Here is a 25,106-nt window from a genome sequence, read left to right on the forward strand (position 1 = left end):
TGGCTTAAATTTAACACGTATGAAGATGTAAAAACAATAACAGCATGCTGCTTACACTCCCCAAGAATGTCCTCTGTCTATTGACAGTGGACAGGAAACAATAACTCCTATTATCTGAACTCAAGTAATTTCAGGCTATTTTTAGGAAGTTCGTCTACACCATGTAATTGCTTTAAATTAAAATGCCTCAAATCAGAAAAGAAGGGATCAAATGATCAGAAATGAAAGAAAATAGATGCATGGAATGCATTGAGGACAGTAGGGATGACAACCTCACTTTTCTAGTGCAAACCTGCATTTTTATTAAAGACATATTCTGGCAGGCCCATTCAAAAATACATTGTGCTCAGTAAAAATGAATAATCTCCATGCTGATAAGTAAAGATTAAACACAGAACAATTCATCCCCCCTTTATTATTACATAAATAATAAAAATTATACAGGAATTAAAAATGGAATGCATGCCTGAAAACAATCCATTATGATGCAACTACAATATGATATGGCGTGTTCCATAAAGATTTACAGATGGCTTATTAACATGGTATGAACTTTTTTTCCAAATATTCAACATATCTGCAAAGTTAGTTTTAAAGCAGTGATTTACATAATATTTCTACTAAAAGAAAGCAGGACTGATTTTCAGTTTGTGCATCTGAGATTCTCTAAAAAAGAAGTAATGAGTACGTAATTTTATCCATAATAAAATTGGAAAGCTACTTTCATAACTGGATGCTATCATAAAGCTATAAAGGTGTTCAAAAATAATTATACCCCCAATTTTATTCAATACATTTTATCAAATATTTTGACATGAAAATCTAAGTCCTATATTTCCAAATACATTAATAGTGAGCCAAAGTTATTTTTTCTTGAGGATAATTATTTGGCGTTTTAATATTTCCAAAAGAATTTAAACTGAGTCATCAAACTGTACTAAGTGAATTCTTTGCAACTATCACCGTAATTTGCCTAAAACAACACTGAGGTAGCAAAAGTGAGAGACTTCCAATCACCTGAGAACCAGTATCTAATGCAATTAAATATTAGAAAGCCTTCTCCACTAAAACACATTAATGTAATGCACCCTTTCTCAGTTTGGTGTTCTGTAGGTATAATGGAATGCATTTCTATTATTTCCAGTCAGAATGGGCACGGTGGTTGGGAATCACATCAGCCGTAGTCTAACACATTTAGAACATGCCTAATTGTAGAAAGCTGAAATCATGCTTTCTGTACTTTTAGATCACTTTACCAGGACACTGTATTTGCACAAGTAGTTATGTTTCCTGTATTCTGAATTTCAGAAAAGGATGGGGAACCTTACCCATCTTTGCATTACATTCTGCAAATATTTTTAATACAAAACCAACTTATTAGAAAGATTTACTTTTTAAGGAAAGCTGGAAACTTAAACAAGAAATTCTGCTCAGACCTTACAATGACTGGTTCAGAATGGGACACTAGATACCTATTTATTTTCAATGGAGAAAAAACAAGTAACATAACAACTGAAATAAATGTAAAATGAAGGAATATGAAAACATATGCTGAGCTGGTTTAAAGTGAATTGGAAGCACTATTCAGTATCTATCGCAAGCACCTAGTTTTACTGGACCTTTAGATTACAAAGAGAATGAAGCAAACATCAAAGTGCTAATGTCTAGGAATGGACATTCACCCTGATCAAGAAAGGAAGTTGAAGGACTATTTGCTAACACTGTCCTAGCAAAAGCAAGTATCTAAAACCATTCAGTTATACATTTGGCAACAGTCATCTAACAAAAATGTCTGGCTGTATAAACCTGATTTACATTTATCAGAAGTAGTAGAAAAAATGCTAGTTTCATGTGTACTTTATGAAAGATTTGGTCAGTCTTTCACAAGACTATTTTGAAGTGAGTGCTTTCAAGCTTTTTCTATTGATTTGAAAAGAAACAAAACAGGATTCCAATATTGCTTATGTTAACTACTCTGAACTAGCATCAGACTTCTTATCCCCAGCCTTTCATTCTCTAATATAAATGAGCTTATGGAGTTTTAAAAACTCTGCAATACAATATTTTAAAAGTTTATATGAATGCCAGGATACAGTCTTACATGAGGGTCATTAACAGTGAAATTAAGAAAATGCACTGGAAAATAAAGAGCCATTATCGAGTTCATTTGTCTTAGAGACAACTATTTTTATTAAAAAGTATTGAATATCAGTTATCAGAGGATAAAAGAATGGCTTTTGTTGCAATTTGCTACAAATTCTCATATACAAGCCAGCTTTATGACAAGTAGATGAGGGAGATTTTTTTTTAAATAGAGACACTTTCTTCTAGAATAGAGATTAATATCACAGTTTAATTTATCTTTTAAAGACTGTGAAAATAAGGGAAATAAAATTTTTTGAAGATTACTGTATCCCATTTTCCTAAGCCTTCCTCAATGAAGACTTCCTCAATGAAATATAATGTATAAATTTGGCACAAAGAACTTCGGTACACTCTTGAGGAAATTCACTGCCTGAAAACAGTTTCTTAATACCAAACACAATCAACATTATTTACAGCAAATAAACAAATACCCCCCAAACCTCATTTTCACATTCTCAATCAAGAATGTTTAGGCAGAAGTCATAGTGTCATCATTTTTTTTCTCGCAGAACCACTCATATCGTATATACTAAATGACTTTCAGATAAACACTTTCAAATAAACACACTTTTCTTAAGTCAATTTCATTTCCAGATTTAAATTGGCTTATAAATAAGAGAACATTTTTTTTACATTTTTCCTCCTATCTTGATTTTAAGGTATTTTTGAAACAAAATTCCATTGAAGTCTCAATTGTAGTTGAAACATGCAGCATAAAAATAAAAGTTGAATGTATTTTAAGGCAATGGGGAAACAGTTAGCAGTATGGATTATCAATACTATTTCTTAGAGTGGGGTGGCAGTGAAAAATGGGAAAGAGAAAAGAGAATGTCTGTGAAATAAAAAGTTTCATAAAAAAAATCATATGAAATATTAAAATAATTTTTTCTCTATCTGTGAGGATATAACTTACCTTGGTCTTCCAAAATTTCTACTGTATGGAAATGGAGGGAAAGCTGAGCTCAGTGTTCTCTGAGAATTTAGAAACATTGGAATGGGAAGCCTTGTGATATATAAAATTAAATATAAAATGTGGCAAACACATGAAAACCATCTACCCTCCTGGACTGAGGTTGTAAAACTCAACCCAGGTTAAAGCTACTAAATGTTTTTCAGGGAATGGCAACAATGCCCATCCCACAAAATAATTCCTTTACCAACTTATTAATTGCTCAAAATGTAATGAAAATGAGCTTAAGGGATGGAAAATAATCTGAAAAATATTGTTTATATTAGAAAATATATGAAATATTATGCAACACTTCTCAATAGTGTACACAAGATTCAGAAAGCAGAATTCTACTTTCAAAAATCTGTTCAGCCATGCTTTAGTACGTTTCATTGGAAAAAGGGTACTCTTGCAAAATTATTAAGCTTTTTGAAATGTTCAAAATCTGCTCTCAATAAATTATGTGCAAGGATTATTTTGTTTTCTTTTTCTAGGAAAAAGAAAATATACCACAAGCCTCCCAGGGAAGAGTACGCAGTTATCGATAAACACGACCATAAGAGACTCTTTTGCTCCTTCAATTCTATCGGAACACAAACAACGTATCTAATCTAAGCTAGCTGCACTATCCTTATAAAAGTACAGAGAACAGCAATGTACTTACGTAATCTCAGTGAAAAGCTCACACTTAATCACAGCTGAATGCATAATAGGCTTTGCTCTTCTTATAATGTTAGGAAATCTCCATTAGCCAATAAGGAGTTTTTGGGGGGTATCTTTGCATATTTACAAGTTTAACATATATTACAAAGTTTGGATACATAAACTAAATATAGTGCAAGACCTCTGAAATGTCCTCTCTATTCACAGATCTGAATGCATACAGTTTTCCATCTACTAAAAGGAATTATTTTCTTTATGGAACACCCAAAAAATAAAATTTACTTGTTTTCAAGTTTAAGCTTAAAAAGGGCACCCTTACCTGAAACATCTAGTAATACAAATAGCAATTCTCTAATGGATCTAATTTGCTACTCAATGTTTTCTGTCAGAGCGTCTATGAATCAAAAGAGCTATAAGCAGCCTTATAAATTGTGCAAATTACTAGCAAAGTAAGAAGTATTACTCTGTAAATTACATACAAGCCAACCGAAAAGCTATTTGCCACATTCAAACAGCACTATTTGAGTCCAGAATTCTTTTCCTGGAAAATATAGCTATGCAGCCAGAAATATTGGGAACATACACAGGAGGAGACTATCTAGCAAATCACAAAAGACACCCTATGAATTAAACAAACATAATTGACTGCCTGAACCACCCTGTCATATTCTCCACTGTGCTTTCCACAGTTATTACCCATGAATTTTATATATTATTATAATGCCTATTTTCTATACAGCAAACTAGACACCAACAATCACAACTGAAAATTTTGGTTTGTGTAACTGAATAAATACTGTGTTCAAAACTTTGAAATATAACAATTTTTTAAAAAAATTACTACATAAATTTACCAGATTACATCTTTCCCATTCATCTGTCTTATCTATTATTAATAAGTATCACCAACAATTTTCTGTCCAGATTAATTTTTTTTGGAGTTGATTCAATATGCTGTTAGATATTGTATACATTTGAGGAGTTAAAATGTATTGTTCTGACACTATTGTCCTCATTCTTTTTTCACTGATACCAACTCCATACTGAATGAAAAATAATTTCCAATAATTTCCTGAGTATTTTTTATAAGCAAATAAATATTAGCTAGATTTAGAAGTCCTTTTTAAAAATGCATTTAAGATTTTATAAGAAATTAGAAAATATCACACTCTGGGTGAGTGAGACGTACATGTTCATAGATCTATCCTTATAAGTGATATGGGGGGGGGGATTAAATTTCAACAGAAATAATTTCTCTCCTTAAATATCAATGTTATCTTTTTATAAAATCTCAGAAGCAAAATGGAAGTGCGACAGTCTCTCTTACACTTCATTATTCTATTTTACTTTCTGGTTAGTACTATTTCAAACAAAGTGCAGAGAATATATTAAGTTAAAACCTTACACTATGATTTACAGTGCTTCATGCCAATTTTGGTTTGCCACCGGCATCTCTTGCTGTGGCTCTTTGGTCTTCACCCCCTGTATTAAATGGAAGAGCGTCTGCTTTATCTTCTTGCTATGGGTCAGTTTTCCTGGGTGGAAGACTGCAAGCATTCCAGACGTCTGCCTCCATAATGCAAATGCTTATTTCACAGCGATACGAACGGGAAAGCTAAGTATACATTTAGGGGAAGCAACACTATTGTTCATATGACTTTATGCTTTCATAGTTTGATATATTTAAACTACTGCCCCCATCAAAATGTCTACAGCAAAGTCTTAGAACCACTGTTTTACTTGTGGTATTATAAATGGGATGTATTCAGTGTTGTTATTCGACTGACAGAAGGCTCTTTGACTTCTTAAAAGCTTTTATCAGCAGAAAAGGGAGTAAGGGTAGGAATGCAGGTCAACAAGGAGAAGAAACTTAGCACACTTGATTCCTTGTTGTAAAATTCTATTGGATCATGAACCTCTCATCAGCAGAAGATCAGCAGTGGATATAACCCATATCACTGCATCTAGGATGAGAGTAAAAATCATATTGTTACAGTCACACTTCAATACACATTCAGTTCCCATTTATTGTAAGTATAATACTGCACTTATTATCACAAATGTATAAAAATATGGCAGATAGTGTCATAACAATACTTTAAGTGAATATATTTTAAAAAAGACAATTATTATTTATTATATAAATATATATATAGTCACACACACATACGCGCACATGCGCGCACACACACACACACACATATATATATATTTATAATAAAATATTCCTGATGTAATATATGTTAATTTTTATAGAAACTACTGTAGCTGTTTTCACTGCATCACAATGTTTCAAACAGCTCGAAATAATGTTATAACATAAAATGTGATATAACAATACGGTATTAGATAATAAATAATATTACAAATCCTATTAAATATGGAAGTTTTAGAAACAAATAAACTAAACTTTAAACTATACTAAGGATACAAATATATCACATAAACCCCACTTAAATATTTTTTTTTAATTTAGGCAGCAACATTTTTAAAAAGGGCATACATCTAAAGAATTTTTTTTTAACTCCCCAAAGTGCCCAAACAGCTTTCAGACAAATGTGCATACTAAGCTGGAATGTAAGCTGAGAGAAAAGGGCAAATAGTTCATTCTCCCTGAATTGCACACTCTTTTGTTATTATATTGAGTGAATGGCAATTAATAAAGTTCATTTCACCATATGATCCCTATTGATGTGGCAGTAGCTACACACACTCCATATTGCACACTCTTTTTGTAAAGCTGCGGACGCAATCGCTACTCCAATCACCACCATCACCACGTCCCTTGGCAAATCCCTGCAATATCACTTTCTTGGATACTATTACAAAGCTGTCTCCTTTAAATCATTCAGATTTGGCATTCGAGATCGGTTTGTTCGGTTATACGTATGCCCATTTTGCCCACTTTTAGAAGCCATCTGATCCGAGTATGACGATGTCTCGCTGGCACTTCTGTTCCCTGGGGAAACGTGCCAGCCTGGCTCCATCTGGCCGGGGATCTGGAGGGCTGCTCTGCCTTTTGATTGGGGTTCTTGGCGTATGTTGCTGCTGCTGGCTGTGGAAGCTTGACTCATAGGATGAATTCGAACTTCAGAAAAAGAAGTTTTAGCTGGCTGATTTGGTAAGGGCTGGAATCGGGGCTCAGAAGGAATTGAATGGTTTGAGGAAGAGGAGGAGAGATGCAGCAGCTTGCGTAAGGATTTTAGAGGCTGGCTCTGAAAGACAGAAAGCAGAAAATAATGGAACTCTTGTTATTTATTTTCACCTCTGTTCTTCTTCCTACCCTCCTTCCTCTTACTTGCTTTACTTTTATTAGCCACAAAGTATTTTGCATATTGTTGTTACACACTAAACTGTCAATTATTCAATAATTTGGGTAGCAATCTTTAAGTGCTCATGTACAATTGGAGTTCTTGGGATTGATTGCAAGCTAGGAGAACTAGAGGAACGACAAATAGTAATGGACAAGACTGATTTATATTAGCATAGGCAAAACTGTAAAAAAAAGTGTAGCTTGTGGGTCACATGAGGCCCGTGGTGCCCTTACACAGTAAATGCAGCCCAACATTTGGGTGGGGAGGGGAAAGCAATTTTCTTTTTGGTTTAAAGAATTGTTAAGGGACCAAGAGGGTGCCTTATGCTTTGCAGAGTCTCAATACACCCATGTCATCACTTACAACTTCTGAAACACTCTTTCATAACAGGCTCTGAGTCCCACCTGTTTTGGGAGGGAGCCTCTTGCCTGCCATGGAAAGCCTGGTAGGCCCCTTGGGCTGATGGAAGTTGACCAATCTGGCACTGGCCGATATACTATCTCAGATTGTACTAAAAAGGCACTATATATCAATACCTTTAAAGTTGAGTTGGTTTGGAAATTTCAGATGGCTTGTACGGCAGTTGGTTTATGTCACCCAATTACCTCTTTTCCTGGTTTTGAATAATGTCATTACTCCCACAAAGAAACCAGACTCTGTTGTTTTACACAAGTGTCTTGACAGCTGCAACCCCAAACTCTTGACTCACAAACAAGCAATTACGAATCGCTTCATTACCCCCAGAATATGCCCAAATTATCCCTTGGGGGTAATTATCCCCAGTTTAAGAACTACTGGTTTATGTAGTAACTGTATTATACCAGCTACACTGGTTTCCAGAATATTTTGCTGCAGTTTAAAATGTTGATTTTAACCTTTAAAGCCTTAAATGGATTAAGATTAAATAATTGAAGGCTTGCCTTCAGCCCCACAAACCTGCCTGAACTTTAACATCTCCAACAAAGAATCCATTCATTTGTTCACCTCTGGGAACAGTCAGATTACTATATATCAGTAACAATACCTCTTTTGTATTGGTTTTAGAATGAAATTACCAACAGAAGTGCACCCAGTACAGAACTCTAAGATTTCCTGTCTTCACTGATTTTTATTAATGCTCTTTATTGCTTACATTGTTTTGTCTTGTGAGCTACCTTGACTCAAATATTTTAAATAAATAAATAAATAATATGGGCACATGCATATGGTTGGAACAGTATTTCATTGCTGTTCAGAAACAAGTCAGGGACAATTCTTATTTATGAACTTCATATTGACACTTAAGGGAAATGGCAACTCAATCTGCTCCACTGATGTGTGTAATGGGTAGATGGCCATACTACTCTGTAGAACCTGTTGCTGTTAGCACCCCACACAGGAAACAGCTAAACGTTCATTCAATTATACACTTCCGTTAAGATGATAAGGACCATTGCTGAGAGTAAAAGTGCTGCTTCCAGAAAAATATCTTGCTTGTTGCATCAGTGCATTAAAAATGAAAATGGTAATCTGGGTTTTCAGTTTGGTTGTTCTAGTCACTATAGGCTGCAGGTCATCCTCGATGTATAACCACTATTGGGACTGGAACTTCCGTTACTAAGCAATGTGGTTGTTAAGTGAGTCACGCCCGATTTTTTGATCCTTTTTGCTGCAGTCATTAAGTGAATCACTGCGGTCTTTAAGTGAATCACATGGTCGTTAAGCGAATCCAGCTTCCCAGTCATTAAGCCAATCAGGCTTCCCCCACTGACTTTGCTTGTCAGAAGCCCTCTGGGAAGGTCACAAATACTGCAACTGTCGTAAATACATGCTGGCTGCCAAGCACCCAAATTTTGATCATGTGACTGCAGGGACACTGTAACGGTTGTAAGTGCGAGGACTAGTCATGAGTTACTTTTTTTAATGCCATCGTAACTTTGAACTGTCATTAAACAAATGTTCGTAAGTTGAGGACTACCTGTATTTGAAGTGAACATTTGTATCTCCTTTGCCTTTTCTTGTGCCTTTTATTCTATCTTCCTCTTTCTGGTTTTGCATACCTGAAGTTTTTCTTACTAGGGAAGGAACAGACTAAAGAACCAAGAAAAATGGGAATAAGTAATGATGTTTACCTGTTATTCCACTACAGAAAACAGTTTTCTGAAAAGTTTTCAGGGATATCAAACTCTCAGCCTTCAGGCTTCATGTTACCCTCTAGGTCATTTTATGCAACCTGCATAATCCTAAATACCATATTATGATGCTCATTTCCTTCAGTTTTGACTCACTAGAGACCAGCAACATCTGCAAGGGGGGGGGGATGGGGCCAGTCTAAAAACAACGTCATGGTGCTGCCCTCTTTCTGCATACCTCTCAACACTATTAGAGTTACAACACTGCAATGGCTTCTTTTGTCATTCTGATCAAAGCACCAAGACACCGTGGGAACTGCTGGTAGAGATTTTTATACCAATGTATTAAAAAACTCTAATGTAGCTCTGATTTAAAGAACTAATTGTCATGCAGCACTTGTGATGATTTCAGTTTGAGACCCTAAGAATAAAGGTCCAAAGCTACTCTGTATCATAACTTAGAATAACTATTCACCTGCCAAATGACTTAAAATGAAATGAAGCAATAGTTAAAACTTACATGTCCTTGGATTTCTGTCATCTTTTCAGAATGCCAATCCTTCTGCCTGCTGGCTGGGTGGTTAGATGAGTGAATAGCTTTTTGTATTGCCAAAAGATCCTGACTGTCGCTTCCAGGCATCTGTAACATGGAACGATATTGTGCTCATCAATTCCTGGGAACAAATATTCTAAGTTAAGCCCCATTTCCCACTTATCCCTGCTTCTCAGATCAAAGCAATGCAAGTGAACCCATTATTGCTATGCCCTTTTAAGATCTCTGTATTAATCATTATATTTGTAGATGCCATGCATATTTTTATAACCTCCACCCTTAAGGCATTCACATGCTGTTAGTCAAATACTGAAAAAGAGAGAGGGAGAGCAGTTAAGTAAGTGCATTGCTCTGTTTCATACTCATTTCCATGACATTCCATACTGCTTTTAAGATCATGAGCCATTTCCACAAAAACTATGTTTTTTGCTAAGGAAGAAAGATCAGAGTCATCAATTAGTTTTGTAATACATTTACAAGGAAGAGTATTTTTCCCATCAAAGAAATAAGCTTTAGCTTAAAAACATATGTCTTCTAATCAGAGAAATTGCTAAGTAATGCAACATGCCAGCTGCAGAGAAAAATTTTGGCTGAATATATCTTCTGAACGGTTTTGCCCTCTAACAGGGAGGTAGGAGATTGTTGGCTAAGACTCCTTTCTCAGCAAATAAAATTTAGGATTTAAAAATTGTTAATCCATTAAATGTAGGGGGATTAGCTTTTATTTTGCCAACAAAAAGCAATAGGATAGTTGATCGCATATAGAGAAAATAAAGGCTCTCCAAAGTGTTCTATATTAGATAAAATTAAACATGGCTACTACATCATGTGTTCCTTTTATTTATGTAAAAGAAAGCAAACAGTAAGCTATATAAATAAAAATATTCCAGTTGAAAGAATAATTCACTGTATGCCTGATTCCAAAAGAAGCTTTTATGTTTTACTAGACATTTATTCCTAACCCTGATGATGATAATATTATTAATAATGCTGCATTTCTTTGAAATTCTGAAAGAAAAAAACAAAAAACCTAGGTTCTCTTAATTTGTGGAATTGGCTCAAGAAGCTTAATTTGTGTGGAGACTATGAACCCATGAGAAAAAAATAATATATATATCTATATATATATATACACATGCTATAGTGGTAAGTAAAATAGATGTACTGTAGCAGTTTTTTCAGTGCTACCATTTTTAAAAGTTAATACCATAGGTAGAGTGACTACAGGATTCTTTTTCAAAGAAGAGCTATGCTTTAAATGATTCTTTGAAATAAAAAGAGGAAAGAGAGATTTCTTGATGCTTGGGTTCTCCATCTTGGTAGATTCTGTCTGCAATATAAGATACAAAAACTAATTGCACAAATAATTCTAATTCAGGAGAGCTACCCATGCCTCTTATCTGCTGAATTATATATGAATGCTTCAATGATCACAGATGTTTAATCTAACTTTTTATAATTATATCAAGATAAGACTAATTGCTCTGCTGAATGAGAAAAAGCCTGTGGAAGAAATAATTTAAGTTTAACTGCCTATGCAATACATTTTAAGACTGTGCCTATCAAATGCATGCATTTAGTAAGTTTAGAATCAATTACTTTCTGTGCTTTAAGTTTTGCATATGAACTGTGACTATGGTTGTTATCAAAATATTACCAGCAATCATAAAGAAGAGGCAGTTAAGTGTATATGTATCAATTCACTTTGACAACACAGGGGTTTGTATAATTTCTGTTAAAGGCTGATATGCAGCGACTGAGAAAAAAACACATTCATGCAAAATATTAGCTTTTTATATGATTTTTAAAATTATCTAGCTTCATAAAAACCACTCTCTCTCAATGCAAACCTAAAGCTATATTTCTAACAATGCTAATTAAGGAATAAGCCTTATTGTACAGATGGGTCTTACTTCCAAATTAACACATAAAGAATTTGGGGAAAAATGTGTGTAGTAACTAAAAATATTTAGGAAGAAGAAGAATCCTCAAAATATTTATCTGCTGACAATAAGAAACTTAGATGTACTCCATCTCTAACTTCCAAGTCTTCATTGTAGGTCAATAAATTTAAACAGAATAGATAAAAATGGCTCTTCTACTTAGTACTTGTTTATTATTGATTTATTATAGAAACTTATATAGGCACCCATCTCACAATCACAATTCTTTCCTATCCCCTACATGTGCATCTTGACAGGGTTTGTGAAAAGAGGAAGAGAGAAGGAGGAAGGGACATTAACATGAACTAAGCTGGTGGAAAGATCATAGACATGTTTTCATTTTTAAATACAGTGGGGCAAAAAAGTATTTAGTCAGCCACCAATTGTGCAAGTTCTCCCACTTAAAAAGATGAGAGAGGCCTGTAATTTTCATCATAGGTATACCTCAACTATGAGAGACAAAATGGGGGGGAAAATCCAGAAAATCACATTGTCTGATTTTTAAAGAATTTATTTGCAAATCATGGTGGAAAATAAGTATTTGGTCAATATCAAAAGTTCATCTCAATACTTTGTTATATATCCTTTGTTGGCAATGACAGAGGTCAAACATTTTCTGTAAGTCTTCACAAGGTGTTCACACACTGTTGCTGGTATTTTGGCCCATTCCTCCATGCAGATCTCCTCTAGAGCAGTGATGTTTTGGGGCTGCCGCTGGGCAACACGGACTTTCAACTCCCTCCAAAGGTTTTCCATGGGGTTGAGATCTGGAGACTGGCTAGGTCACTCCAGGACCTTGAAATGCTTCTTACGAAGCCACTCCTTTGTTGCCCGGGCGGTGTGTTTGGGATCATTGTCATGCTGAAAGACCCAGCCACGTTTCATCTTCAATGCCCTTGCTGATGGAAGGAGGTGTTCACTCAAAATCTCACGATACATGGCCCCATTCATTCTTTCCTTTACGTCGTCCTGGTCCCTTTGCAGAAAACAGCCCCAAAGCATGATGTTTCCACCCCCATGCTTCACAGTAGGTATGGTGTTCTTTGGATGCAACTCAGCATTCTCTCTCCTCCAAACACGACAAGTTGAGTTTAGACCAAAACGTTCTACTTTGGTTTCATCTGACCATATGACAGTCTCCCAATCCTCTTCTGGATCATCCAAATGCTCTCTAGCAAACTTCAGACGGGCCCGGACATGTACTGGCTTAAGCAGGGGGACACATCTGGCACTGCAGGATTTGAGTCCCTGGCAGCATAGTGTGTTACTGATGGTAGCCTCTGTTTCTTTGGTCCCAGCTTTCTGCAGGTCATTCACTAGGTCCCCCCGTGTGGTTCTGGGATTTTTGCTCACCGTTCTTGTGATCATTTTGACCCCACGGGGTGAGATTTTGCGTGGAGCCCCAGATCGAGGGAGATTATCAGTGGTCTTGTATGTCTTCCATTTTCTAATTATTGCTCCCATAGTTGATTTCTTCACACCAAGCTGCTTGCCTATTGCAGATTCAATCTTCCCAGCCTGGTGCAGGTCTACAATTTTGTTTCTGGTGTCCTTCGACAGTGCTTTGATCTTGGCCATAGTGGAGTTTGGAGTGTGAATGTTTGAGGTTGTGGACAGGTGTCTTTTATACTGATAACAAGGTCAAACAGGTGCCATTACTACAGGTAACGAGTGGAGGACAGAGGAGCCTCTTAAGGAAGTAGTTACAGGTCTGTGAGAGCCAGACATCTTGGTTGTTTGTAGGTGACCAAATACTTATTTTCCACCATGATTTGCAAATAAATTCTTTAAAAATCAGACAATGTGATTTTCTGGATTTTTTCCCCCATTTTGTCTCTCATAGTTGAGGTATATCTATGATGAAAATTACAGGCCTCTCTCATCTTTTTAAGTGGGAGAACTTGCACAATTGGTGGCTGACTAAATACTTTTTTGCCCCACTGTAATATTTACTGTTTGGGTTTTGCTTTTTTTACCACTGTTGAAATTGCTTATATGCTTCTTTGACAGCATTGTTATCCTAAAAGGACAGATACAAATAACAGCAGCAAACCAACTTTCAAGGAAAAATAGTAACCTTGTTTCAAGGCTATAGTACTTACTATTAAATTCATTTAGAACCTTAACATTTTTCAGAATTTTACTCATGACTATAGCATAAGATTTTGTTTCTTAAGTTCTTTACGACAATAAAAGTAGTTTCCTCTCCCTTTAACTTCCCATCTCATACCAATATATTTAAATCCTACATCAGTTAACCCAATCCATGTTTCTGATGAAGTGAGCTGCAGTTCATGAAAGCTTACATCTTAGTCTTAAAAAGTGCTACCAGACTCTTGTGATTTATGGAGTTTTATAAGTAACTAAAATTGAACTGATTTGTTTAAAATGAATAGTCAAACATTTCACAGGCTAACGTAAGCCCTTTATATCAGAAATTCTAAAACTGTGAGACACATATTTGGGGAACAGTCTGCAAGATGAGGACATTAGCTTGGCCTTCCCTGTCCCATCATGGAGAAAATTTATCTATGTGGTTGCTAGGAATAGAAAATGACTCAATGGCACATAATCAATCAATCAATCCCTGTCCCATGCCCCAGGAATCTGCTTCTCTTGGAAATACAACTTTTTCTTGATGGAGCTGAGAACCAGCAGGCCTATACAGACAGCTATTGGGCAAGGACTAAGGACCTTCTGAAACTTAAAGAGCAGTAGAATTCTTGTGTGGGCTTTAGCAAATGTTGAAATTATTACTAACAAATGACAGCAATGGGTATACTATACAGAGAGGGGAAATGGGGAAAAGGGGGGCAAATACTTTCTCTAGGGCCACAAAGGATTTGGCACAGCCACCAGCCCCATTCCCTCCACCCAAAAACTTTTGGCACTGTTTTCCATTAGTTTACAAAAAATGACACTAACTTCACAGATTTTGGATATCACCCTTCAAAAAGGATTCACAGAAACTGAAACAAGGCTGCACATGCGATGCTGCAGAATTGCCAGAACTTACTTCCTCTTTGCTTGGGAAAGTCAGCAAGGATCAGACCCCACAAGATCTGAGATGGCTAGACCCAGGGCCTAGCCATCTATCAAGAAAATCAGCTGACAACAACAGCTTAATTATTTATTTATTATTTAATTTTATTCATGGGAGGTCACAGAAAAGCATTTCTCATTTTAGGGTCTAGGCAAGTAGGACTGTCCAGAAATTTCACAATAATCTTCAAATTCTATATACTTGCTAAATCTGATAGTTGTAGTTCAAAATATCTCAATAACCAAGTTGTTCTTCCCTGTGGAAGACTAAAATAGTTAAGCAAAACGTTATAGAAAACATGAGCTACTTACTGACTGAGATTTCTTCTTTTTCTTCTTTATTGCCCTGAAAAAACTTTGTTTTTCTTTTTCCTTTAGTTGTTCAGAATGAGCATTTTCAGGACTTTTCCTTAATGTAGAGAAGAAAAAACACACATACATAAAGTCAACTTTAGTATAATGCATTACACAGTATACAATCTTACAGAAAAGTAACACTTTAAAAAGAATATACACGAAAAATTTCATCCCAATCAGCAGTGGGATATTACATTGGGGACTTGCCATAATCCTATGTTTGGTACTGGTAACTCTCAACAATACATTTGCTGAGAGTTTTTGCAATGAATTCTAGGTACCAGTTCTGATTGATGACATTTGCATTGATCAAGACTCCAGGCTTTGTATAATCTGCATGATGTCTGAACTGAGAAAAGCTATATTTGCATTAGAATCAATAGCTTGAATTTGGAAGTATTTCATGCAGAACTGGCTTTCCAATTTTGTTTTGGAGACATATTATGGTTTCTAGAACAATCACACTTTATTTGATTTAGTTGTAACAGCAAAATATACTTGACGAAGAAAGCCAGTTTTCAGTCCATTCACAATGTTAAGACGACTCAGGAGAGGGATGGTGCAAAAGTTATAAAGGAAAAAATAAACCTGCCCTGTCTCTGAAAAGTATCCTCTCTGTTTAGAGGAACAAACTAAATCTTAATATTTACTGTAATATACAGTATATTGCCAATATACTGCTCTCTTCTTTCTAATATACACAGCTATCATATATTCCTTTACGCCAACTGCAGAAAAGAGTAGATAGTAGAAAGCAAAAGAAATCAGAGGCTGGATATAAGAGTAAAGAAAATAAAATAAAAGTAAATGAATACCCTCATTGTCAAGCTCTGCTCAGCCGGCTTGAACTTGACTGGCATCGATAGCAACCAATCTTTTATTGTAACATGAGAATGAAGCTACTTTTGACAGTTAAAGCTACTGCCCCCATCTTATACCCACTTGGGCTGATTGTTGCTGCTTTTCCTCCTGCTCTTTCAAGAGTTATGGGCACTTTGATTTATACTTCCTTTTAGGCAACAATTACCTTATGGACATTTTCAGCATTCCCTTTCTGGTAACTTTCAACATATCTCCACTCCATCCTGCTCTCCATTTCTATTTATGCCCCTTTGATTGTTGGAAGGATCAGGAACCAACCCTCTCACCCTGATTCACAGATCCTGGAATGGGAGGTGACCTACTCTCTCCCTTTCAATCTCCATTCCTCAAGGCTTCAACTGGTGCCAAAGACATACTTCAGAAATATTTCACTCTTTTCCTCTTGCAACGAACCATCTCAAGACCAAGAGTCTGAAAGAGAAAGAGTCTGTCCCCACACTTCCCTCTCCAGCTGCCAAATGGCAGACTCAAAATTGCTGATGACTGCAGAAGCCTTTTGGTAGGGCCCAGGCAGGTGGTTTGAATTTATGAGAGTTCTGCAAATGCAAATGGAATGGAGGTGGGGCGTCTGCACACTGAGCATAGCCTCCCCAAAATTATTGGCATCTGGGTAGCCTTTCCAAGTTTTAAATATTCCTGCTGCACTCCCACCTCCAACTTTGTGTGGGGAATCCAGAATGCGCTCCACTTCAAACTGCTCTTTCCCGCCCACTGAGATGGGAGAGGGTAGCAGCAGCAAGGAGTTCCTGTACCAACAGGGAACAATGGAAAACTGGGTATATCTTCATTTTCATAGAAAGCAGCAAGCAAAAATTCACAGAGTAGAATTTGTGGAAAAATAGGGAATGGCCCAACAAATCAACAGACCATTTGTAGGAGGCTTGCAGCTGTTCTTGGAATTTGTGTTGAGTTGCTTCAGGCTCCTTAAATAATCAGGAGGTGGTTAGAAAAATGAAAGGGTCTCATAGGCGTCTCAAATGAAGACAGCTGGGTAGTGGTGTGAACAGAGTTTTTATAAGCCAATTTCATAAGAGATACAAGTTCCAGCAAGTTGTCTTGCTATAAGTTAATGTAATAGTGAAGGTACTGCTTCAAGATGCATTATTTTCTATTTTCCTATCCCACTGTGTATGATGAGCTGAAGAGAGATGAAACTTAACAACCAATCATTTAAATAATACACATAATAAACATGCCATGAACTGTGGCTATTTGCTGTGGATCAGGTGACTGGGAAGTCTGTAGGTCCAGAAAATCTGTTGAATGAGAAAACAGGTCATCTCAGGAGTGGAGGAAAAGCCACAACAGAGAATGAAGAGTGCCACATTAGAGAGCAGAACAACAATGACTAAAATAACAGTGAGACTTTTGATAAGAGATAAATTAGAAAGTCCAAGGAAACTGTCACAAGACTCCTTTGTGGTAGAGAGGAGCTGCAGAAAATCAGCGGGCTTGCTATTTTGAGGCTGCTCACAGTGATAGATATGATTTAATGAGTCATACTACTTGACATGTGCTCTGATTTATAGCCATTAGAAGTCAAAGGGATTGTTAAATTTCTCAAATGCCAAGCTGGTTGGCTATCATGCCAGAATTGCAAAATCTCCTCCCCCAAGAAAAAAAGAATTTATTCCTGTGTCAAGCCCCATGTAGCTGGCAAACCAAGAAAGCAAGAACTGGCAAGATCTCAGGAAGGTATCTTTAATGCTATTCCAGAAAAAAACAAAGCAGGATCTTTAAAACCCTTGCCTTGTGTGCTTAGGATGTAAGAAATATGATATTAAAATTAAAAAAAAAAAGTGCTGACCTGACATTATGATGAGTAAGCTTATAAGCAGTCTGAAGATATTCCAGATTCTTAAGATCTACTGTATGCCTTCCAGAAGATAATGCTAGCCCTGGAAAGCATCCTTAATAATAAAAAGGTCTTTGTTAAAAATGTCATAATTCCACTTGGTGGGCAAAGCTTGTAAGAATGGAATGCCGAGGGCAGGGGGCTGCCTGGAAATTGCAGAAGAGATTGCAATAGCATGGTTTCCAAGACAAAGTTGGAAGCATCAGTCTGTACAATGAAGGCACAATTAGAATCCGGACGATGGATAGATTTGAGTAGATCAAAGAACACTGCTTTTCAGTCGCGTTGTTCAGTGGGATGGACAGAACAGCAAAGTCAGGAATGAATTTGTATTAAAAATTGGGAAAACACTGAAATTGCTGTACATCTTTGGTTCAAATCCAAGTAAAAATGGATTGTACTTCAGCAAAATCCATGTATAATTTTCAACTGAAATGTAAAATACCAGAGGTACACTTCTCTAGCTTGAAGTAGAGTTATAATCAGAGAGATATTAAAGAACTGCAGCTACATGCTTGCAATAGAGAGCAAGAGCCTCAAAGTAAATAAGCAGCATGCATGCATGCATGCATGCATGCATTCATTCATTCATTCATTCATTCATTCATTCATTCATTCATTCATTCATTCATATGTATTAGCTGCCCATTTTGTGACACACAACTCTGGGAGGCTAACAACAATAATAAAAACACAGCAATAAAAATCATTCAGCAAGAAACTGGAAAAACCAGGTGCCCAGTCCAAAAGTACACTCATCCAACAATACAATTCCCTGGGCTTTAACCTTATATCCCAGTGCCTGGGGGAAAAGCCAGTTCTTAATAGCTTTCTGGAGGGTTAAGAGGGTGGGGGACTTCTGAATATCAAGGTATTCTACTAGGCAGGGGCTGCTATGGAAAAGGCATGCTTCCTAGGTCCCACTAGATGGCAATATTTGAGGGAAGGAACCTGGAGTGTGCCCACTCTATCTGAACTAGTGGAATTGGCAGATGGAAGAGAGCTGGTCCCGCAGATAACCTGGCCCCATGCTATTAAGGCTTTAAAGGTGATAACCAGCACCTTGAATACATGTATCAGACTATCAAAAATCTTCCAGCTCCTGAGATAAGGTTGATTATACAATCACAGAGACAAGGTCTGGATGCCTCCTTTCTTAAACATGTATGCACAGATCAAAAGCACAGGACTGGAGCATATCCCTCCTGTGAAGTGGAAATGAGTCTTCTATGACTCTTGTGTCACAGAAAAGGAGAATAAATGATGATATCATCATAGTCCCAATGAATGTATAGATTGTAAGCCTGAAGCCAATCCAAAGGATCATTAGAAAATGCAAGGTGGAGGGCTGGTAAATTTGGATATTTGCTGATGTGCAGATGCAGTGTTTCTGTGTGTTCTGAACATACAAACTGGCCATCAATTATTTCAATTAAGTTTGGAAGGTAGACAGGTTAAATGGTACAGCTCATTTGCATGGAACAGGAAACTCAATAAAACTGTCAGTTATGCCAGAATCTATTAAAGCCTCTTGGTAGGTTCTGGTGCCAGCTCAGGTTTTCAGTGTGACTATTGGATGAATTAATCATTGAAGAAATTAGGAAATGTTAATTGAGCATATTATCTTTTCTATTTCTATATAAAGTAACTGTGGTTTATCTTTCATAAAGAAACTTACTTACCAGGGATCAAAAGCAGTTTGTCTCTTTGAATGGCTTGTTACACCACTGCTTTCTGCAGGCAATGCAGGTATTCTGTTTGAGGCACTATTGTCTAGAAATGTTCCTTCTGGACGTGGAGATGGGACTGCAAGAAGAAATATAAGGTTACTCTGTATCCATCCTCAAATTATCTCTTTTTCATAACCCAATGAAGTGGTACTGTATTTATGGCAGAAGATAATACAGTTTACGCAACACGTGATACTGAAAACTGTTTCTTTTTATTTCAGTGTTAGGTTATGAATGATATTCTATCAGCATTGAGAAAAGAACAAATGTCTAAGAGAAAGTGTAGTAGAGGAGTTCTTAGTATATTAAGCTGATATCTTAGTTATGGCTTAATTTGGAGGAAGATATCTTGGTTACAGCAATCCATGCTCCGAAAACTTTTCATTTCAATCCATATATAATACATTATATATAAGGCTGCCAATGAAAATGGTCTGATTGCTGAATCTGCTTTAACTAGAACTGAGAACCATTTATTTTAATCTTACTCATATCTGATGGTTTGAACTCTTGCTATTTAATCCTGCCTCCCTCTTAGATCCCAAGGATGTTTTCTAGGAAATTGGTCACCACTGCTTTACCCTGTGAAAATATTTCCAGATAAAGGAAATGGATGCAGCCATCCACCACTTTTTAATTTTTTTAAAACGCCTATAAAGCCAGAGTTTCTCCAAATACAGAACAATGTGTTTCCTCACACACTGAAGTCTAATATTCTTTTCTACCTTGAAGATTTTTTTCCCCCAGTTTCTTTATCTGAAGCTCCCCTCTCCATCAAAATGGAAAAATTAAAAATTTTGGCCAGGATTAAAAAAACGTTTAGAATAATGTCAAATATGTCATTATTCTGAATAATTTTAGAATAAGACAAAATGTTTATATTGCTATCATTTACTCCTTTAAAGTGATATCTATTGAGTATGACTTTATTTTAGGTATCACTAGATCTGCTTTTGACTAGGCCTCAAAATTCGTAACTGTTTTATTATTACACTGTTAGTTCCATCTACCTTCAACGTTGTATTTTCCAGTTTGTCAATCTGACAAAATTGATCAGTTCCTATGTCTCTCAGAGTTCCATTTGTTTATACTTTACACTTCCATTTGTAACAAACATTAAACATTTAAAGTAAATTCAATTAGTAAACTAAAATATTGATAAAATTATGTTTTAATATTTAATAAATATACCAAACATGATAATTATATGGGTAAACCTAGTTATACATGTTGCACTGTATGTTCTTAAAATAGCAAAATGAACTTACATGAGTAAACACTAGTATAAAAATGGATATTACAGCTATTTCAAATATTTCCCACAACTTCCATTCCCCCCCCCCCAATTCTTTTCCTCCAGGAGCTTCAAGATTTCTGAAAATTTTACATCTCTATTTCTACCTGCTGCTTAGTGCAGAAGTATCTAATGTTTAATACCAGCTCTTTGCCAACAATAAGCTTCTTAGATCCATAAACTGAAAAAGCCAGAAAGCGTCCATACGAATAGTAGTAGAAATAAAGTGAAAAAATAGCAATAAAAATATGTATAATACTATAGCATTAGTAATACACAATGTCTGTTTGTATATTATATCATCTAGACTTGCCTTCTAAGTAAGAATCACAACTGAGAAGGCAAGAAGGTCAATGCAAGTGTATCAGATTTTTCTGCTGAATAATGTAAAACCTGATGCTGGCTATATTTAGATTTACTTTCCATTCTAGTGACCATAGCTTTACTGTTTTAGCCAATATCACCTTATAATATATAGCAGGGATTTGAAATATCATGTCCACAGGCACTGGAAAATTCTTAGATGGCTTTTAAATTAGATTAAACTTTTGTCCAACATGCAAAACTAGAAAATAAATTATTTTGACTATTCAGTCCTTCTATAATATCATTCCATAAAAGTAATATAAATTTCCAAATTGAATTCAATAATAGAAGTTCATATGGCTGAACATGAAAATATAATATATACCAATATCCCCCAGCCTTTATCTTGTTGATTATATCATTTCCACCTTCAATCACTGAATCACTACAATTTTTTACATTCAGAATTTCACACCCTTAAGAATAATGATGCAATCAGTTGAATTTAGAAATCTTAGACAGTGGCCTAAATCACATAATTAATCTGAGCCTTAACTATTCTAAACCTCAGCCATAGGCAGGCCAGTCTATCTAACAAACTCTAATGTTTATAAAGTTCACACAATCCTTCAAGCCATCATGACTGAGACAGATATCCTAATGTTCTTGCCCTTCCACATGTTAAGAAAGCCAAAACTTCTATTACAGTGGAACCTCGAGTTACGAATTTAATCCGTTCCGTGACTCTGGTTGCAACTCGAATTGGTCGCAACACGAGGCAAATTTTCCCATAAGGTTCAATGTAATTACCGTTAATCCGTTCCAGCCTCCGTGGACTACACGTCAGGGGCGGAAAAACGGCTGCGGACCACGCAGCAGGGCGGAAAAATGGCCGCGGACCACGTGTCAGGGGCGGAAAAATGGCCACGGACCACGTGTCAGGGGCGGAAAATGGCCGCGGACCACACGGCAAGGCGGAAAAACGGCCGCAGACCATGTGGAATGGGCGGAAAAATGGCCGCGGACCATGTGGAACGGGCGGAAAATGGCCGCGGATCCGGTTTGTAAGTTGAGGCGAGTTCGCAAGTCGAGGTAAATTTCTGGGGCCGGAGCTGGTCGTATCTCAAAAAATTCATAAGTAGGGGCGTTCGTAACTAGAGGTACCACTGTAATTTGCTGAAAAAGATTGCTATTTTGCCTGAATATCAAGAACTAGTTTTGGTGAAAACTAGGTTAACTAGGCAAGCTAACATCTTGTTGTGACTTGTTCTTGAAACCTTGCTTCATTTACTAAATGATACATTCTATGGTTACATTGTACATGGTACATTATTCTTTTTCTACATTTCCCCAAAGGATAAATGAAAAAAAAAAAGCACAAAATCTGTAGTCAAAAGCACACTTACACTCAGGACCAGAAATATTGGAACAAGGATAACTGTTTTGGCATTGGCCTCTGTACACCACCACATTGAAGCTGAAAGGAAACTTCAAGGGGTTCGACAAAAGTGGGGCACTAACCATTCAGGAAGTACAGCCAGTGGCATTACACACACACCCATCGTTGGTGGCTCATAAGTAATGGAATGAATGGCTGACAAGCAGCTGCATGGCCAGGTGTGGCCTGTTTCCTGGGTACCCCATGACCAGTCAAGCAGATAAAAGGCCTGGAGGTGGTCCTGAGTGCTACATTTGCATTTGGTAGCTGTTCACTGGAACTCTCAACATGAGGTCCAAAGAGGTGTCCATGCAAGTGAAGGAGGCCATCATTAGGCTGAGAAAACAAAATAAACCCATCAGAGAGATAGCAAGAACACTGGGGTGGCCAATACAACAGTTTGGAACATCCTGAAAAAGAAGCAATTAACTGGCAAGCTCAGCCACAGCAAAAGGCCTGGAAGACCATGGAAGACAACTAAAGTGGATGACTGCAGAATTCTGCTCACGGTAGAGGAACCCTTTTACAACATCTAGCCAGGTCAAGAACGCTCTTGAGGAGGTAGGCATGTCATTGTCAACATCTACAGTCAAGAGACAGCTTTATGAATGCAAATACAGAGGCTTCACAACAAGGTGCAAACCACTAGTAACACTCAAAAACAGAAGGGCCAGATTAGACTTTGCCAGCATACACCTAAAAAAGCCTGCCCAGTTCTGGAATAAGATTCTTTGGACTGATGAAACCAAGATTAACTTGCGCCAGAATGATGGGAAGAGAAAAGTATGGAGAAGGAAAGGAACAGCTCATGATCCAAAGCATACCACGTCATCTGTCAAACATGGTGGGAGCAGTGTTATGGCATGGGCATGTATGGCTGCCAATGGAACTGGGTCACTGGTGTTTATTGATGACCTGACTGCTGATAAAAGCAGCAGGATGAATTCTGAAGTGTACAGGGCTATACTTTCTGCTCAGATTCAGCCAAATGCTGCCAAACTAATAGGACACCGCTTCATATTGCAGATGGAGAATAACCCAAAACTTACAGCAAAAGCTACCCAAGAGTTTCTCAAGGCAAAAGTGGGATGCTCTTCAATAGCCAAGTCAGTCACCTGATCTCAACCCAATAGAGCATGCTTTTCACTTACTGAAGACAAGACTGAAGGCAGAAAGACCCACAAACAAGCAGCAGCTGAAGGCAGCTGCAGTAAAGGCCTGGCAAAGCATCTCGAGGGAGGAAATTCAGCATTTGGTCATGTCCATGGGTTCCAGACTTCAGGCAGTCATTGACTGCAAAGGATTTTCATCCAGGTATTAAAGGCAATCCTTATGTTTGTCATGATGTTGGTTTGTTCCATTACTTATGAGCCACCAATGATGGGTGTGTGTGTATGCCACTGGCTGTACTTCCTGAATGGTTAGTGCCCCACTTTTGTCAAATCCCTTGAATTACAGCTGAAAGTCCTGACGTCGCTCCCATCTGGGTGTGTTTCCTTTCAGTTTCCATGTGGTGGTATACAGAGGCCAAATGCCAAAACAGTTATCCTTGTTCCAATATTTCTAGTCCTGACTGTATGCATAAGCGATGCTGAACATAGTTTACAAATGTCTGAACAATGTATTTAAAATTTGTTTAGAAGAATGCCTAAATCTAAAATCTCTTTTATATCTACCCTGGACAGAAACATAATTTGTGGAAGAGGAAAAGGAACCTCTTCCAAAAAAGGAGCAAATCACCTTTATCTTGCATAGCGTTCTAGGGATAGACGATTCCTCCAACTTGTTAGGAATGACTGTCTGAAGACATACCCATTGGCTACCTAAACTGTACTTGCCTTTTATTAGGACACTGGTTTAAATTAGAATCAAATTTAACAAAAAAGAATACCTCTGTAAAAGCTACCAACTCTTCTAGGTACAGAATCATTATACAGAAGTCTATTTTCTTTTGTGGATGCTCCGTCATCTGGGTGTTGATCATGATACGTTCCACCCTAAATAAAAGAAGAATTGATAAATTTATTAGGTCAAAGAAACTTCTCTGTTTGTTGTTATACTTTAAAAAACAGGACTGAATCTGATCACAGCTTTTGTAAAAACCTTCTTTAATTTTATGTTTGTTAAAATAAAAATCAATTCCACATTAAAAATGAAAGCTGCATGTTATAATCATAAACTAGTTCAGAACGATCTAGTTTTTACTTAAAAGGACAGTTTTACATGATGAAAAAAGAAAAATATAATTATTTTTTATAAATAATATGTTAATTATATAAGTCACCAAAGTCACCAAGTGAGTGTCCATGGCTGAGGAAGGGCTTGAACATGGATCTCTCCAGTCCTAGTCCAACACTTCAATTATAATAGTATACTGCAGTGTTTTGTTATGCAGACAAGAAGAGAATTCTAAAATAGTTAGGCAACATTAAGATTTTCCCCCCATATTTGCCTTTTTAAAAGATCATATAGAAACAGCTTGCCTGATATATTCAGATTAATGGGCAGATTAATGACTAATTCT

At 36.7% G+C, this 25,106-nt stretch overlaps 1 protein-coding gene across 3 annotated transcripts in view; it reads right to left on the reverse strand.

Annotated features, from left to right (window-relative positions):
- Nucleotides 1-283: 283 nt before the first annotated feature.
- CDKL5 (cyclin dependent kinase like 5) overlaps nt 284-25,106 on the reverse strand; it is a 74,767-nt gene continuing 49,944 nt past the window's right edge. For 2 of the 3 annotated variants that reach the window (XM_088144876.1, XM_088144877.1), the window contains exons 13-18: nt 24,474-24,579; nt 19,497-19,620; nt 15,033-15,129; nt 10,943-11,065; nt 9,703-9,822; nt 284-6,972 (exon numbers count right to left, since the gene is read on the reverse strand). In XM_088144876.1, the coding sequence (XP_088001002.1) occupies nt 6,580-6,972; nt 9,703-9,822; nt 10,943-11,065; nt 15,033-15,129; nt 19,497-19,620; nt 24,474-24,579 (963 nt within the window). In that variant the 3' untranslated portion in view covers nt 284-6,579. The remainder of the gene's footprint in view (nt 6,973-9,702; nt 9,823-10,942; nt 11,066-15,032; nt 15,130-19,496; nt 19,621-24,473; nt 24,580-25,106) is intronic. The other variant, XM_088144878.1, reaches the window with a different exon arrangement.

This window comes from Python bivittatus, unplaced genomic scaffold (genome assembly GCF_059951505.1).
Source record: "Python bivittatus isolate LINGU-HERP-01145 unplaced genomic scaffold, Pbiv_v1 ctg000350_np1212, whole genome shotgun sequence".
Taxonomy (NCBI): domain Eukaryota; kingdom Metazoa; phylum Chordata; class Lepidosauria; order Squamata; family Pythonidae; genus Python; species Python bivittatus.